Raw genomic sequence first — 19554 nt, 5'->3', positions numbered from 1 at the left:
CTCTATGGTTTCCAACGTGGTTCAGGATTTTGTTGTCATTAAGTTGAACTGAGGTGAGTAAAGTTTGAGTGATTTGAGCTACATGGTAACAACAACATGATAAAACATGTTAACAATGCTCAAACTCCTTATAGAAATAAAGTTTTTTATTATTGTAATTATTATCATTACTATCCTGCTGCTATTTATGTACAGCATATTATGTGTACAAGCTTGATAAGGTTTGCTGGTATACTGGCTTAAATAGCAGTTTTCATAGTCTAAGGACTTTGATCAGACCTAAGCGTTTATTTCTCAAAAACTTTTATCTTGCTATCGGGCCTAAAATGAGATTGTATACTTGATAGCACAAGGTACAGCCTGGTATCCTGTCATACTTTGCGTCTGAGAGTTTGCTTTCTATTGAAAAACATGCTGATTTATTTCACCCCACCCTATTCAGTCTATTACGGTAGGTGATTCATAAAAACACACAAAAAAGGGATTAATAAAAGTACATATATATATATATGCACACATGGTAAGCAGGCTAACTTCCATCAGCACAATCTAGTGATAGTATACAGTTTGAGAGGGAGGCAGCACTGTGGAATCACAGACAAGGTTGAATAGAATATGATAACTGGGTTCTGGGATCTCTGCCAGACAGCAACTCAACAACACCAAGAATAAAACAGAAGAATTTCCTGGTCTTTTAGTGAGAGCCGAGATTAATTTCTTTAATGATTTACTTTATCAGGCGGTGAAGGAAACACACCAGCAGTGTTGTAGGAGGAGGTGTAACCTAATGCTGGAAGATGATCAGGATGTTTTCTTAGTTTTATATTGAGAGCAGGTAACTTTAGACAGACGCTCCCTCTCCTTCTTAGTCACATGGAGGACAAGATGATAAAAATGTTCGTCTTTGAATCATGGTCACAACAGTTATCACCTGCCTCAGAGCTTGAAAAAGAGAGTTTTTAATTAAAATGCAATTAAACCTCAATGTGAATCCATTAGCAGACTCATTTCTGTCAGTCTGCTTCGCAGCAGGGGGGCTAAGTGAACCAGAGGTCTGGATATAACAGACAACCTAACAGTCTAATAATCCTGACTGCTACTGGGCAACAGACAACACACAGGTTCAAAGACAACCGTCACCAACACTGGACTGAAAGGAAAATGACACCTTGTTAGGTCTAAACCTCTCCCCAACAACATCTGTGGAATTGAGTACTGCTTCTTTATTGGACCTGGGTTGAATTCATCTTGATTGCCACTATAAAACAGGTTTATTCCACAGTAAGTGGAGACAAGAGTCTCATGCATTGCTCCAAATACTTCTGATGTGCATTCTCAAATACAGAACACAGAGTAACCAGTCATGGTCGTGATAAAAGCTCATTTTAGCTGTTTATTTCAGTGAATCAAATGACAGCAGTCATCCATTACCTGCAAGACAATATGTCAGGTGTATTTCTCTAATATCTTAAGTGAAAACTGGCGCATGCTGGCACTTAATACACAATCTGGAATAAATGGCCAAACCGATATTTGAACACATCAGACCCTGAGTCAAATGAACCACACTGTGCTGAGACCAGATCCAACACAAACATGAAGGACTGCACCTGCAGGATAAAGCCACAGGAGACATGATACTCTTCAAACTGTTTATCCAATAATCCCTTTCAGTTTTCAGAACGCTTCAAAACAAATGATTTAAGAATGATGAGAGGTCAGATACACTGTGCAGGACTAGAACCAAGAAAATGATGTGCACATCAGAGATGTTGCCCAGAATCAAAGATGACCATCTACCTTCACACAGAACTTGTTGCTCTTCATCCATCTCCTCTTCCTCCTCCTGCTCTGTACTTCCACAACTGGGAAGACAGACATACTGCTCTTCCTGTTCCACATTCTCCTCTTCCTCATCCTGCTCTGTACTCCCACGACTGGGCAGACAACCATAATCCTCATCCTCCTGGTAGGAATTCTCCAGGTCGTCCTCAGCAGATGTGAGCAGTGCCATCCCTCGCTCTGGCCCGACGGCTAACCAGTAAACCACAAAACCTGCTGGTGCAAAGCCATGGCTCCTACCTGTGCTGTGTCCACCTAAGGGTGTTTGTTTTTATATCTTAAAATCAATAGCTACTGTGGGTGTGCCTAGATTTGAAAGTACATGACTATCTAGCTTGTTTGAATGTGGAGATAAAGTGTGGATAGTGTATGTAATGTGTTCCTTTTTCTGTTGTGTCTGCTGCGTATGTTTCTTAAAGTGTGTGTATCATTTGTCCCCTGTGGTAGCTCTGTGAACAGATAAATCCCCCGACTCCTCCCCTTCTTCTCTGTGACTGGTCAGTGAATGGCCTGCTCTACTTTACCACAGACGGGGGGGTGAACGAACACATACACTGGAAGCTTTTCATAAACACTTAAAAAGTCAAAAAAAATAGGTTAAATGGATTTAACCCAACAGAAAAAAAAATCTGTAATACTTCTCTTTATACCTGTAATCCTCAACTGATCATCCCTTTCAGCCTTTTCTGTTTAACGGGCTTGAAATGGTTCAGACGTGCACCAACACAAGCTGCTAAGTGACACACCTGTTACTCAGGTGAGTAAGTCCATAGAGAAGAAAGTCCTTCATGTGTCACCCCCCTCCAGAGAAAATACCTTGGTACAATCTGTTCAGCCTCTATGGTGACAGGGCAGAGCAAACAACAATAGACATGTGCACCTGTTTCCAGGGTGGGGCCAAACACTGTCAAACCTTCACAGGTGAAAGGATAGTAGACACGTACAGTATTTAAGTAGTGGTTATGGTAATTGTTGGTTGTTTGTTGTGTTTTTTAGACGTTGTTAACATCTTAGTTTCTACTATACTTTAGTTAGAAACAAAAACTTATGGTATCAGAATAGAGAGACACTATGAATTATATTGCATTCATAACTTGTTTATTTCTGCAAATACTCATTTATTTATTTTTGTTTATTTTTACATACAAATTCAATTTGACACATGTCCAATTGAGCTGAAGACCTTTTTGCTGCGATCCTACATAAATTCATACTGGCCACATTCAAGCAGTCAAACCTTCTGCCCATTAGTCACTGCTCAACTGTTATAATTACTGCAATTAGTGTTGAAAACTGATGCCAGCTCAGTACTGTCCTGCATGCTTGAGTAACTCCACTCAATGGTTGTATGGACGCAACAAAAGAGTCCCGGACAAAAAAAACCTCGGTGCTTCAGAGCAGTGTTTCCCAACTCCCATTGCTTTTCTGGTCACATTCACTCTTTGCACTCCACTTGTTTTTTTCCCCCATTTTATACAACCTCAGTCTTTTCACCTCACTGGCCTATCAAATTTCTATTGACATACTTATGTAGTTCGTGGTTTTGAAATAAAAACATCTCTCAACTTGTATCCCTGCCGTCTCCTCACTGTTTCCTTTGACTCAACGACTGCAGCAGCATGACAAACAAAGCAGCAATAGACATTGACCTTCTATCCTCCAATGATATGTTTGACAACTCAAGATATAAGGGGACAATATTACATATTTAAACCTATATAGACTTGGAAACAAACACATATCAGGTTTGCAGTACAAAAAACATCATCCAAACTTAAATGCTGAAGCAAAAGTCCATGTTTTGGGTCCCAGCTTTATTCTTTTTCCTGCAACCATCCCTCCACCCTGTCACCATCCCTCCACCCTGTCACATCCGCACTGAAAGAATAGTCTGCCTTGTTTCCCAGCCCCAGACCTCTGTCCTGGTGACCCTCTGCCCAACCAGCCATTTGTTTTGAAGGTTTTCCAAAAGTGCCAGAGAATATTTGGCATTCCGCTATTGACAAGAGTGGCTACGAGCGGCATGCAAATCACTGGGCTAAATATAAGCACAACCTACTTCCACATCAGAAAAAAGCCAACCAGGCAGCTGCTTTCTATTTCTGCCTCTACACTCCACGAGAGGCTGTATCAGAGATCCTTCACACCCCTCTTCATTTTGTGTTTGATCAGTTTGGCATCAAGCACAGAAAAACCTGTCGTCAGTGTCTAGCAGGACACACTTATCTCTAAAACAGTCCAATTACCAACAGACTGGAAATCAAACCTGAACTGGCAACCAGGGCTGAATAACATTGCAGATGTTGTAGCTGCACAGCTTCACACTGAGGAGGTGCTGAGCCGTCTCAAACGATTATGTAACTCTTTCTACTGAGCATGCCTGATAATAAGGTTCACATAACAACTCAAAGATCACACTGTTTTTCTCCATCCACCAGACCTTCACATTAAAATCAAAATTCAACCAAATGAAAATCAATTATTGCAGGCGATAGCTAAGTTTCATAGATCATCGAGACATGGATCATAACAAGCTGCATCACATGTGACAACAAAACCAAGACAAGACGGGAGAGAGAGAAAATGATAGAAAGGTGTGGAGAGGGAGGAGGGAGGGAGGCTGGCAATAAACCTACCACTGCTATAACATGTCACATGGCCAGGCACCATTGGTCCTCCACCTGGCTGTGTGTGTGTGTGTGTGGATCAATCTGTAGAACTATAACTCCCACAGTTACACACTGTAGCTGCAAGACAATAAAAACAAGGTGTTGTAACAAGCTGGGGAACATTAAATAAATGCACTGCACAAAATTCTACGATAATAGGGGTAAGCTCTGTAGCCAAATGTTACTCTTAATACTGATTTGTTTGCTACTGTTTTGTTTTGGTCTCTGAAACCAATAGAGTTACATTGACATATTAAGCCATTTTTTCTCTGTGTCCACTGTGTCCAAGTCTTCTCAACATATCTATTCTTACAATTAACATGGGAATATGTGACCTGTAGGGCGGCATGGTTCAGAGCCAACAGAAAAGAACCGTGCCGACTCGCACTTCCTACATGTACACCCACAGTCATAGAAGCTACTCCTTTGGCTCTAATTCTGGAAGCCACACTGACTCAGCTGCCACAGAGACAACACCTGTTACATCACCTACAGTGTCCAGCAGGTTGTCTTTGACAGAAACAAACAGGAAGAAATAAGTCAACGTTGTTTCAAGCCTTTTTCATTCTCTGCTAATAAATAAGGGTTTAAAATTCCACCCGGCCCTACAAGACATACAGTATTCATGCCACCCTCAAAACACTTAATGAGTTTTCTTTATAGCTAGAGATTTGGATCTAATACAAAAATGTCTCCCTAGCCTCTAGGCTGCTCCTGTCTTGTTTTGGTACACTCTGAGCATTATATCCTGCAATAGATAAGCTCCCTGTCCCAGCATCAAAGTATATGTACAGTCCCAACAACACTACTCAAGTACTGTGACTCACAGGTCAGTGCATGTAACTGTAGCAGACTGTTGTCTTACCATCAGTGCACTCTTCATAGTACCAGTCCAGTTCATAGTAGTCTGCCTTGACAAACCTCTGGCCTCTGCTCTGGCTTCGTCTCTTCATCCTCACTGATCTACACACAGCTGCATGCTTTCCAATGTCCCAGCATACTTAGCTGTAGCATCTCTTCCGCTGGTCAGTCAGTGAGTGCCAAGTGCTGCTACCCCAGCATGCTTAGCAGTGACCAGCTGGCACTGTTGGTGGGAGTCTGCCCAGGCTCGTCATATGTTCTCTGTGCCCCTCTCATTAGCAGCAAACTGTCAGCCTACGATGCTCCATGTTTGTTGTGGTGCTGGTGCCATTTTTGTTGTCTGTCATCTTATTGTCCTTGGTCGATCAGGAATTCCTGATTCCTGACAGTCATTGTGCCGCCTTCTTCAATCCCTCTCTCTCTTCTCTGTCCATCAGTTTGACTCAGTCACTCCACAGCTTCAGTCAGATTTGATCCTCTATCCTGTTCATATCCATTTAGAGCCTCATGTCAGTTTTTGCTCCCGCCAGTATGTCCTCTGTCCGAGTCTTTCTGAGGTCAAATTATAACCATTGTCCTCCCTTTTGTAACAGTCCTTGCTCAGTGACAGCACTACCTCTACACATGGACATCTCTTCACAATGACTCAACACAGAGGTACAGAGAGTGAGCGAGCAGCAGCAGCAGCAGCAGCAGCAGTCACGGGTTTTGCAGCAGAAGTGATGATAATCATGACACAGTGGGGTGGGCGGGTTTAGAGAACGTCAACAGCCAATCAGGCAGAGCAGTATCCCCAGCTTGCTCCCACCCCCGTTCCTATGTAAGCATCTATCCCTCCTCTCCTCTACTTCGTCCTTCTGTGCCGTTGCTATAGTAACCAGGCTCAGACTCCAAGGCCTGAGGCTGAGCAGCATGTAGAGGAGAGTTAGTGTAGCGTTGGCAGAGGTGACGTGGCTAACCCAAAAATGAATGAGCACAAAAGGTATTCAGTGATTGGCTGTTTTATCGGGGGAGTGATGAAACGAACACATGCACAGAGAATGGCAGACAGAGAGCAGGGGTCTGATCTCAGCAAAAGCAAAATGCTAAGTATGCTGCATCTCAAAGACAATACGAGCTAAATTCAATGTCAGCCTGATACTGCTTCTAATGAAAGGAACAAGTTTTAATCAACACATGTAAATGCTCACAGGCTAACAGCACACTGCCAAACAGATGCTTATAGGAGGAAAAGCGGTATTTGTTTCTGTAATGTATGTTATGTAACATGTTGTGTTACATGTTATGTACTTGCAGATATTTCTATACTAATAAAGTCAGAACTAGAGCCATTACTGCTCCAGACCTTACTTCTGTGATGCAGTGATGTTAAATCAGCTCAATACCGCTCCACATGTGCTATTACTGCATGACAAGGCATGTAGTATAATTACACTCGTTGTGTAGTATGAAAAGTCAATATATATATATAAATCTTAGATGTTTCTAATACTTTTTGTGCAAAATTGCAGTTGCTTTGAAACTATAAAATTACAATAAAAACAGTTCTATCTATATCAGTGGGGGGAACCCCTGATTTACCTCTGTTTTTTCTGCTATACTAATAGTATTATTACCAATATTCATTATTTTCTTTTTTAAACCAGTATTAAAAATGTTGTATGCTTTGTATTTAATTTTGTGTTATATTTGGGTGTGTTTTTCATATAAGCCATTACTGGTTTCTACCATAGTACACACACATTCTTACCTGTTCATTTATGCATTTAATATTTATGTTGTGTAAAATAAAATAAACTACCGGCTGTATACGAGACTATTTGACACGACTCACGAGACAATTCATGAAAACAAAACAAAAAAAGCAACTTTCTTTTAAAGACAAGTCACTTTGCCTAGTTTGAAAGCATGTGGTCACTAGGATGAAAAGGACAACTCCAGCATGATAGCAGCTGGAAGCAAGCAGATAGCAAGGACAAAATGCTGATCAGTGGAGTTTGTTGCTCAACAAGCAGCTTTCTCAAGGCCGCAATCTGACAGAGACAATGTCCCGCAGGCAGGTTTTGTGGTGAGTGAGGAGCTAATAACTAAGAAACTAAAATTCCATTTTTCTGTGAAGGAACCTTGTTGTTGCTGCAGGGCTGCTAGAAACAGATAGAGTAAAATTGTTCCAAAGTGTCAGTTTGTTTCAAAGAGCTGTCATACAGCTGATTGCTGATATGTTACAAGATATTGATAAAACACTGAAGGACACCACAACAAGTGTTCAGTTTTTCTCTTCTGGCCTGAGATAAAACAAAAATACAAATATACAAATTAAATTTGAGGGAGGAATTACTGTCTCTGCAAGAACTATAGAACTACCAAAGTTGATGAATTGTTTTAGCTAGTTGCTTAGGCTAAAACCAGCTGTGAGCATCATCATCTCCATCATCACATCTTGCTAATGTTCCAGCCATTGCATTAGAGAGAATGATTCCGTATGGCCCCACGAAAGTATGTTATAAAAATTGAAATGCCTCTCGATGCCCCCCCCCCCTTATATAAATGTGGTACATTGAATAATCCTCTGAGGTGATCAATCATCGAAAAGGAAATAAAGATCTCACCTCTTTATTGTTGAGCCTAAAATCCCATATTTGTGGTAGAGATTCTCCACTGACCTCTTTTAAATGACTCTTCAACCATATCAACTACAAATTAATTGTTATTTTTTTCATATGGTTGATAATAATGGTCACTAGCTACATAATAGCTTGACTGGGAACATTTACCAACCAGAAAACGACCTTCTCTGTTGACTGAGTCACAACATGGAACTGCTCGAAGGTTGTTTTGTATTGGTCAGCTGCCTCCGTGTCATCATCTCCTCTAACATCCTTCTCAACCAGTAGGTGACACACTTGAATTAATGATAAACCACTTGGATGGTATAATGTTGTGCACGTGAACCACTAACTTAAAGCCTAATTCAGCAGTTTCAGCAACTGGAGCTTCTTGTTAAGATGAAATTTGAAGGTAACACGTATTGATGCTTAAGACCTATACAACCCTTTAAGATGGTTAGTATGGTTAACAATTTCATCGGAGAGAAACTGCACAACACAGCTCAAACTAAACAGCTCTATGACCAGGATGAAACCAGTATAACCCCTTCACTGCTCATCAGGCATTGGTCTTGGGGAGCCATCTGCAATAATGAAGAGCAATGTGCCTCCAGTGGGGCTGGAGAAGGAATTGGAACTAATACAGTTACAATAAAGCACATAAGTAATGTTGTATATTTAGTAAAGCAGCCCTAGCAGAATATCCTGTATTTTTCTTATGTAACAAGGCCGTGTCATTGCCTCTTAGCCTGGCTGACTGATCAATGTCAAGTCCGAGGTGTCCATGTCGGCATGGGGACTCGAGGTAAAGTTACAATTCTTCGTTGAGCCTATTTATAAGATGCTCAGCCTATTTTTAGAATCCTATTTTTACTCTGAGTATCTCTTTAAACCGACATGAATTAGAACTGAATAATTTATTGTGAAAAAGAAAACACTTTACGTTTCCTTGGTGTGTCTTGTGCAGTGTGTGCACTGTGCACGTGTAAGCCTGCCTGTGTGAAGCGTTTGAATGCAAGAGAGTGCGTGTGTGGCTTGAGGGCAACCACAAGACAACTTTTACTTTGATCAGACACATGCATAATAACACAACAGAGCAGTGAGTGCAAAACAGCAGCCACCAGAGAGTAAGAGAGAGACCGGTCAGGTGTGTTTGTTGTGGCAACCATGACCAGCCGTCACAGCCACACTGTGACGGGCATTTGGCCATATCTCTCTCCCCCTTTCTCCCTCTCTGATTGCTGCTCAGTCAAGGTCAATATGAATCTTGAATCTCAAACATCTCCATCTTAAATCCTCAATGTCACTGTTCAATAAAAGTTTCGTGAAGGTTAAATCTAAAAGTCTATTTTTCTGTCTCTAGTGTGACTTCAGTTTTGAGCTTTTAACATTTCAGCAACATATCCATTAATATTAGAACAGTATATGATGGACTTACAGAAGTATTTGAGGGTCTCCTCTATCTGTTCAGTGGTCAGTTCGAGGGCGGAGTCGGGGGCCACCAGTGGCGTGTGCAGCCAGTCATCTTGGTCGTAGCCGAAGATGGTGTCAGCCCTCAGCTTGTAGACCGGCAGCTGCTCCTCCAATAAGCTGATGATCTCAAGCTCTGGCAAATCAGTACTGTTACACACATCTGAGGAAAAACACAGAGAGACACTGTACAGTAATTGTTTTCTTCTTTGGCAATACTATTTTTCTTAAATCTCATTTTGGAATACAGATAGGCAGTGGAAATAAGCAATGTTGTCATCAGCGGGGACCAAGGTTGGTGATGGGCACAGTGCCAATTCTGGTCATTTTAATTGATTGGATAATCCTATTTTCAGCTGAATCCAAAGAAGACATGTCAGCAGTTTATTTGAATTGAAAGTACATGATGCTCTCTAGTGGCCATCTCAGGAACTAGCCAGCTACAACTTCTTTGTAGCACTCAGGAAAGGTTCATTTATGTCCAATTGCATCCTCAGGTAAACCAAATTAAATTAGTAGCTTAGTTTAGTACCTGCACTGCTCATCTTAGATGGTATTAAATAATACAAATGAAGTGATACATGACAACAATGATGTGAGAAATATAAAAATGATATACATATGTATATATACACATATATCCCCTATTATCTAGACTCATATTTTCTCAAAACCCAATAAAAGTAATACAACAGTATCACAAACCTCACAATACATATTTGTTTCCTTTGTATACATTGTTTTTATTCTTTGTTAAATTTTACAGAATTTATTTCTCTTCTCTTTGTGTAGCGAGCTGATAGAGATTCAGTATAAATTTGACAAAGGAACATTAAATGTACAAGTGGGGACGGTTGGAAGGGAAGTCAACGCACTAACTTCGAGACACTGCTGTCAAGGAAAAGGCATATAAAGAAAAGACGCTGAGACATAAAGGATTAGTGATGACAGTAAAAAATGAACTACCTCAAGCAGTGTTTTTCTGACTGGGTAACAATGTAAAGTAACTGTAATCCTTTGTGGTAACCAAACCGGTCCAGAGCCTTCTACTTCAAACCACTGACTCAACATTACATATCTGTGCTGCAGTGGAAAACTACATAATCTTACCTAAGCTTTGGGCTATGTGCCTCACTGCTCACACATCACTTTAGTGAGCTACTAAAAGACGCACACACATGTTAAGAGAGCATATTCTCTCTGTTCACACAAAGAGTTTAGGTTTGAGTGACTTTTTCTTCAGAAATGTCCAAAAGAGAAGCTGTTAGACGGAATGAGAATGAAGACACAGTCCTCCTCTATTTCTGTCTCTGTGGCCCTCATCTGCTGTCTGTCCCTCTTTCTTCGTCTGTCCATCTATGTCTCTCAAACAATGCTGTCTCTCACAGTTTGCTAATCCAGACTGAATGACTGACTGTGCTGAAAAGGGAAGGAACCCACACACACACACACACACACAACAGCTGGTGAATCATTCAGTGAGCACAGCCAGTGAGGTTTCAACACAGGATTAAGTATTAGACTGAGTTTAATGACGTTAAATAATGTTTTTACTAATTTGTGCATCCGAGAATATTGTGATGACTCTACGATATTCTTGTTCTTAATCCCATGACAATATAATCTAATCTCTTATATAATAATAAATAATCTATTTTCATGAGACACTGGAGCAGACAACAGCTCTGTTAAGTTTGAGCAAAAGGTTTTATTTTGTCCTCTTTTTTGTTTGTTTTTTATCTGTACACTGGTAAAGCTATCAACCATATAAACTGTGAAGTTGACCATTAGGAAGTATCAACCTATAAAATTGTTTGAGAACTCCTTTAAATCAAACCAAATAGTATTGAAACAAACCTGATTCTGAAGAAGATGTGACTCCTGATTCACAAGATTTCCTCCTGCACTGATATGAAATATGACCTGTGCAATACAGCTCCTAAAACGAGGACTGATAGGATGTGGACAAGGATAATAATAGCACAAACTCCTCGTGCCGAGTGTTCTGACAAAAGGTCAATGGAGACAGAAAAAAGGGACATTGTGCGTGTGTTGTAATGGGTAAAGAAAAATCATAGTCTCAGTTTTATGATCTCCGTCTGTCAAATCAAAAGAAGCATCATAAAAGAATGTATTAACTTCTCTGAGTTATATTGCATCAGTCTTTAGCACAAAACATGTTAACCAGGACTGTCCAAAGTACAAAGTAAACACACTGTCTGTGGCAACAGTGTCATTGACTGAAGTGAATATTTATCTATTTGTGATGTTTTCTCTGTTGCTGTTCTTTGATACAAGTTTGAGACAATAAACTATCATATCATATTTCTTACAGGTCGTCTTTACAATTTTGTATAGCAGTGACATATTAAGGGGTACTTTTTTACTGAACTTAAGTATTTAACAATCATACGATGGCTACATTTCAAGTTTTGACTGCTTCACTTAGAAAGTTCGAGTTCAAGTCACATTTTCAAATGTAAATATGGACAGCGGTCACAGAGAAAAGAAGCTGCAGGGACATGCCAACATTAATAGCAGCTATAGGAGCCACCAGAGGAAGAAAGTTCAAGTTCAAATGTAAGAATAGGCCACTGTGACACTGTCAATCTGAGCAATCAACAGAGCAACACGTGCAAAGGACACAGACAAGGGTCAACCTAAAGATCAGGACATTAATGGAAATACACTGATGAATAATTACACAGAGCCATTAACTGTTTGGTCAAAACAAAGGAAACTTTTCCACTTGATCGACACATGACCCAACACTGCACACACACTGTTAGTGTAAAGTATCACTACACTGAGACGGTAAATGAGGTCACTGAAGAGAGAAGAGTCTACAAGCACATGGGCGGAATTCAAACCAGCCCCTCACTCTACTGGTGTCAGACTGTAGAGTCACATGGATATGACTTTTCAACCGTTCCCGAGACGAATGGCTGCATCCTGCCAGGCTGCAGAAGAGCCGAGTCAACCTTTTCACGACACTTTTACCGCAAAGTTTAAAATCCAAACCAAACTGGAACTTGTATATTCATCTGACTTTTTAAACAAAATAAAAATGCCGAACTTGTAAAGGCACATCCCTAAATATTTCCTTAAGTACAATGGAGAGAAAAGGGAGGTAACAACTAAGTGACTCACTGACGAACAAAAACAAACACACAACAGAGGGAAGATTGAGAGATAGAGACAGAAGTCTATCCCGGTGTTACCCAGACTGGTCTTAAACATGACCAGTGACCAGCTGAAACTGGCAGAAAAACCAAGCCGTGCAGTGTACTCACTCATGGTGCCTGAAGCCCGACAATCGCCGACTCCCCTGCCCTCCGATCACATTTTCCACTGGTCCAGTAGACGGCAAGGTCGCAAGAAATAACAGAGAGGAAAGAGAGTAGGAGGGCTGAGAGAGAGGAAGAACAAGAGAGGGGGAGCGTAAAAGTTTTAGAGGAACGGCACTGCATGCAGGCGACAGAGAGAGCACGAGAACAAGAGGGAGAGAGAGAGAGAGAGAGAGAGAGAGAGAGAGAGAGAGAGAGAGAGAGAGAGAGAGAGAGAGAGAGAGAGAGAGAGAGAGAGAGAGAGAGAGAGAGAGGGGAAAAGAGGAAGGGAGGAGTGAAGAGGAGAGTCTTGAGCCAAACTGGTTCGTCATGCCTGACATGCCAATGATGGAATCCACATGGACCGCCCAAACCTCCCTCTGCCCCCCTCTCTCTTCTTCCCAACAGACCCAGCTGGTCTCTCTCTCTCTCCCCCTCTCTCTCTTAGGTAAACACAGTTTGGATAATACCAGGCAGTTCCTACTGTTTTCCTATCCATGTTTAAAGCTGCTCTGGCAGAAGATTCCTCTATATTAGACTCTTACATGGATACATGGACCTGATTACAGATGAGACTATGCTACTGTTTAATTCTGAAGAGTAGAAGTGCAAGTTTAAAGCAGTATTCACTGCTGAGCAACAGGTCATCTGAGCGGATTTGAACACTGTCACACAGCGATAGTCATGGCCTGCACAACACAAGCCAAGCTGCAGAAGAAAAGCTGCCAAAACTCCACTCAGTGTGTTTTCCATGTAATCCTAACAGATCCCAACATCTGGCAGCAAACGTATACCTAAGCCAGTGTACAAAAGAATTAGATGAGGAATAATAAGTGGTCTAAAAAGCAAGTGTTTGTGAGTGTGTTTCTCAATTTCCTTTAAACGTGACTGGTTAGGCTGTGTCACATCAAGTTTAGAAAGAAATATCAAAATGTTTAATTCAAAAGAGCTTTTATTAGTTTTTAGGAACACCTCTGAATATAACTTGTTACTGGTGTATGATGAAACCAATCCATAATAACATGTGAGTGAGGAGACGAAAAAAAAAAAAAAATCTGCTGTACTTTCAAATTTCCCATCACATCCTCCTCTGTGTAAGTCAGCTACTTGGTGGCCTCTTGGTGGTTTCTGCTTTTTAGACTATCACTGTCCTTTGATGATAAAAGACACATGATTTCCACACCCACTCCATACAACCAAATACTTCTATGATGCAGCTGCAGCTAGGGCCTGTTCAGAAATAGACTGGGCTACAGTTGAAAGCTGCTGCCGCTTACAGGGCGTCCGCACATGAAATACAGGAGAGTACGTCGACGTGGTCAAATATCACTGTCTATGACGTGTACGTGAGGACGGCTGTACTGAGGTGTTCAGATGTCACTAACACTGTAAATGTCTGAGTCCAGTGTGTGTGCACAGGTCTTCACCAAGGTGTTAGCTTGAATAAGGAGAATTAGCACCAAATTAGCACCAGTCCAAGGAAAGGGAAGTGGCACATGTTCAGTCATAGGGAAACTAGCTTTAAACCAAAAATAGTAAAAGGTCAGTTGCACGTGTGGAGAACCATCACATTACATGACATTGGGTTAAGGTTACTGAATGTAATTTCAATGATTTGTTGGGGGTGTCAGTCAAGATAGCTGCCCATTTGATCTCGTTGGAGACACTGATCCAAAACCAGTAAGTTAGAAAATAAGGCCCTGCTCAGACCTGGTATCAAGGTTTGTCCTGAGAGATCCGATCACAAGCGATCTGGCTAAGTTTGTCTGTTCACACCTACATGTGTCTCCTGTTATTACATGCAAATCATCACAACTGTCATTTGTGTTCGCGATGACAAGATTTTTCCAATGACAATGTTTGTGTGTCGACACAAGCCAGAGAGTGATAGAGAAAGAGAGTGAGCGGAGTCAGGAAGGACTGAATGAATGAATGCCGAAGAAAGATTTCAAGAATCTAAGAAAAGTATAACAAATGATGATCAGTGTTGATAGTGTGATGGTGTTCACATACAAATCAACGTATGCACACTGAGAAGTGAAAATATGTTTAAGCTGTAGCGGGTCAGAGGACGTCAGCTGAGTAGTTAGTCCTTCATATGTGGCCCAGGAAACATTTACGTTCACACAGCGAAGAGAATGTAAATGGTACTTAGTGCTGACCTTTTGTGATCTGATCACTCAGGACGGATGTTAATACCAGGTCTGAACGGGATCTAGTACAATGTTATATCACTAAACTGTGCCACTGAAGTATTCAGTAGAAAACTGATAAATGGACAAAGTATTTCTTTAAAATTAAATAAAGCTACATTTTTAAATATCCTGTGTTATGTAGCATCCACAAATGTAGTGGCTGGAAACAATCAAGTGAGGAGGAGGCCCAGACATGACAGGACATGAGGCTGTGACAGATATGTAAACACGCGACGTCATACAACCTTTCACAACAGAGAGAGAAAACAAGCCTACTTTTCTGCCTCTGTGCTGCAGGGTGAAACTAATCTGGCCAAATGTGTCACTGTCTTCAACCACCAAACACACGCAGATCAGCCTGTTGAGGATGCAGTTAACCAGTCTCTTTACTGGTGTTGCTACAGTGGATCATGTACAAAAACACTGTATCCATGACAAAGGTGTAGTTCATAAGTACAGCAAGTTCATTTAAAATCCTACAAAATGACAACACTCTTCAAATAAGGTAAAATACTCTGACAGACGGATGTAACAGCACACAGAAGTGAATTTCCCAACCCAAACATAATAGTTTTGCTCACTTTATCGCGACGCCAACAGCCAGGTCAACATAGTTTCACGTTACGTAGCTGCATCTCGACTGTGCGTATGAAACGAGTGAACAAGAACCAAAGTCAACACAATGGCTGTTTTAGCACGCCTCGGTTGGATCAGAGTCAGGCAGCAGACTCAGCAGTTTGAATTCTGCACTGCTCGTCCACTTACATAACTTTGCCTCTGTCTCCTCTCTGTCTGCCTGTTTGTTCCTGATCCCTCTCTTCCTCGCCAAGCATCCCATAATTTCACAGTTACTCAACTCTTTACATCACCGTTGGCTGGTAACCACGGAGAATCAACCTTACGCCCAGGAACTGCCCCCATGGCAATGAGCTGCTCCATTCAGCTCTTTGTGTTCATTTTTCCTGCAGACTTTGTGAAAGCACGCACGCACACACACACACACACACACACACACACACACACACACACACACACACACACACACACACACACACACACACACACACACACACACACACACACACACACACACACACACACACACACACACACACACACGCGCGATAAGTAGGCAGAAAGAGATAAAGAAAGATGAGGTGGAAGAACAGTTACAGAACTAACTTAGAATAGAAAGTTTGTTATACTGTTCTTATCATACCAGCAGATGGCAGCACTGACCTAACCACCTCCACAGTCCTGCTCCTGAACGACTGTACTGTTAAAGACACGTGACTACAGCAGATATTACCACAGAATGACATTTCCACATGTGATTTTACAAAATACGAGTGTTGCTCTATTGGCTGTTGCACCAACATGCAACCACTCTTGGTCAGTTTGAAATCAACAACCGAATAGTTTAGCTTCTCTTGTCATTTAAACTTTGACAGCAACAAATAAAAATCTTTACACATGAGAATACAAGACTTTGGCCGACATTAAAGTCAAACAAACTGAAATAGCAACGCCTCTGGAACCGTGGAATCTAAATATATTTTTAGCACTTGATGAAGATAAAGAAACAGTTTGAGCAGAACTGGTCATAATAAGCATCAAACACGCTTTGCAGGACGACTGAGACTGACTGCACTATACTGTGTTACATCCTTTTCATGTGTCCAACATCTGCTTACATAAGCATGGTTTAGTGGCATGCAGTAGTAGCAGCCATTAAATGGATTTGGGTTTTTTTTGTATATTTATAAAATGTCATTATCAAAACTTCATGTCAAAGAAAATTGAGTCTTGATATGTCACAGTTTAACCATAAACTACATTATAAAAAAACTGAAATGAAGAAATTAAATTTATTTTTTACATTCCTACGATGTGAGATATAGACCTCTGGCTTATTTTTTTATAAATATACTCATGTGAAGTACAGATACATGAAAAATGTACTTAAGTACATCACCACACTGCACTACAGTTGAACAGATGGATGGATGGACTGCAGGGCCAAGTATGTGTTTGTATTCAAGGTAAGAAACATTGTTGCCTGAGGGGACCTTATGTTGAAAACAATACAAGGAACTAAGGGTCAAGGGGGGTGTGTGTGTTTGGGAGGACCTTTTCCTGTAATTTGTGTGAGTGAGGAACTGCCATAACCCAAATCACTGCTGAACTCACTCTTCATTCAAGCGCTGTACACGTGCTTGGAAATCTTTATCACCTTACTGTGGCCAGGCCAGATTCAGATGTTTCTCATTACACTTAGTGGAGACATAGCATGGTTGCACTTATCAGATAGAGACTTTGCTGGACAGCCTGGACTCATGCACTTATTCTAATGCCCACACAGTCTTACTACAGTCTCAGCTCCGTCTTGTATGACGACTTTAGAGGCTGATTCTAAAAGATTTGTCCATCATCAGTTTTTTTTTCAAAAAATGTGGGCATGGGACATTCAAGGCTGCTGCGTGATTAAACTGTTAGCATCGCCACACACTCATCTTTTCTGTGACATCACATCAGCTGTTAGAAGCATCTAATTCAGACTGTGCAAAGAAAGAGGATGTGCCACGGCAGAGCTAAAGTCTGAACACTGGAGACAAGACATTAGTGATTCTCTGCTCCCCTGGAGAGGAGGATGGTGGAGAGGGGAAAAAGGAGGGGGGTGAGTGAAAGAGTTGACAGAGACCGTCCACTGGGAGCCCTTCTCTCGTTCCAGTGCTGGTTTATACAATGAGCTGAGGACCCATAGAGCTGCTTCACTGACAGGATGTGACATGAGACAGAGGGGTCACAGAGAGGGACAGTTTCTCACAGCTACACACAGCTACACCACAGCTACACACACCTACACACACCACACACACTCTCACTCTCTCCCCCCCCACCTTCAGCCTGCAATGATCCTCCCATCTTATTCTAAACCATCAGAGCTTAATGTCTGTTATTGTTGGAAACTTATAATTGGGTGAAATCATCTTTAGAATTTGATGGTATGGTCGTGCAAAGACTTATGGATTCCAGTGCAATTGTCCACATATGGTTTTAACACATGCACGCAACATTACCTGTAATGGTCTCTGCATCTCTGTAGGCGGCCGCGAACTCCTGGAGTGCAGCCGGTAGACTCTCAATCTCACTGACATACTCCTCCACCTCACTTGCCAATGGGAGCCGTGGGTTGTAGAGATGACACGTGCATATGTGGTCCAAAGACAGATTAGGGGGTGGGGCAGTGGAGCAGGAGCAGGTGTGGGGAGGAGGAGTCTTCGGGTCCAGCTTGACGCCGAGTGGTTACCGATTTAAGGTGGGACCAGCCATGGACTAAAGTTGGACTTGCCAAAAGTAAAATGGGACAAACTAGATTCTTCCTGAGTGCATTATTGGACTTGAAGTGTCTCACCAGCACGGGACAGGTTGCGCCGGGTGCAGAACCAGAACAATGCACTTGGCTTTACAGAAGCTTTTCAATGAATACCTGCAGGAGAAAAGAGAAGAAGACTGTTAATTTGCAACCAGTTACTGTTATGAATGACATTTGTAAGATAAAAAATGAAATGTGCATTAGGCTTACTAAATATAAAACTAATTTGTTTAATATGTATATACAATATATTATTTTTACCTTCCTGTTTCCTAAACCACACTAAGCAGTAGTATTTATAGACGTCGGGTCAAAATCATCTGCATAATGACTGCTTCATACACAGAGCACGTGCTCAAGTGTGGATAATTATAGATGTGAGTGACTCTACTTCACACTGTTATCAGTTTATTAGGTTTAATACAACAGTCCCATAATAAGTCATATGTTTATAATGTCCTTTGTTTGCTCACAATGTGTCAGAAGGATATAGATTTATTTTAATGACAGGGGCAATAATTGTAATATTGGATACAAGTGCACTAATCTAATGTTCTGTTGCTCTCATAAGGGGGGTAGATATAATATTAGAAACGTATAAAATATATATAAAAACAGCCTAAAATTACAAAATCAGAATGTCTGTTCTATCCCTGTTGCATTTAGCAGGTGTCTAGTCACCCATAATAACCTCTTTACTGTGTGTATGTTTGAATCTCATGAATCCAATGCATGCAATATGAAGCAAGTAAATATATTAACTTAAAGCATCAAAACGATCAAATCAGAACAAAAAAAGTGATGACTCGACGTTACTAAGAACACTTCAGATGATATAAAACAACGGCTTTTATAACTCAAACCGGAATATTGAGAGAGTTGTGCTTGGAGTGAAGCTGATTATCGTCCGGACACCAATTCAACAAGACCCCTCCCCATATTTAGCCACTGATGAACTAAACAACAGGTGAGATAATTCTATAATTGTCAATTATAACAATAAACTTGGCTTAAAAGCTAAAGAGGGCAACACAAGTACAACACAGTCAAAACACCCAGCCCCACACTGGTGAGGAACTCGGCTAAGTTTCTATTAATAGTTCAACCCTTCAGCGCATACACACGTAGTCATGTCTCCATGATTTCAAAGGACATGACATTACAGTTACTACTTGCCTATCTCTTACCTCAATGTCCTAAAAGTCCCCA

The 19554-nt window shown here is 41.1% G+C and overlaps 1 protein-coding gene across 7 annotated transcripts in view; it reads right to left on the bottom strand.

The window, feature by feature from the left end:
- Positions 1 to 18263, bottom strand: part of trak1a (trafficking protein, kinesin binding 1a) — a 34243-nt gene extending 15980 nt beyond the window's left edge. The window contains exons 1-2 of one of the 7 annotated variants that reach the window (XM_034612349.1): positions 18050 to 18263; positions 9417 to 9611 (exon numbers count right to left, since the gene is read on the bottom strand). Coding sequence is in view for 4 of the 7 variants with exons in the window: in XM_034612350.1 (XP_034468241.1) it covers positions 1801 to 2014 (214 nt within the window). In the remaining 3 variants the exon portion in view is untranslated. Of the gene's footprint in view, positions 1 to 1800; positions 2620 to 5376; positions 6388 to 9416; positions 9612 to 12741; positions 12944 to 15550; positions 15677 to 18049 lie in introns of those variants that run through there. The other 6 variants (XM_034612348.1, XM_034612346.1, XR_004616619.1 and 3 more) reach the window with 6 other exon arrangements.
- Between the last annotated feature and the right edge of the window lie 1291 nt (positions 18264 to 19554).

The sequence above is a fragment of the Hippoglossus hippoglossus genome, chromosome 16 (genome assembly GCF_009819705.1).
Source record: "Hippoglossus hippoglossus isolate fHipHip1 chromosome 16, fHipHip1.pri, whole genome shotgun sequence".
Lineage (NCBI taxonomy): Eukaryota > Metazoa > Chordata > Actinopteri > Pleuronectiformes > Pleuronectidae > Hippoglossus > Hippoglossus hippoglossus.
Note: the sequence above shows the minus strand (reverse complement) of the source record. Positions and strands in the feature narration are given on the sequence as shown.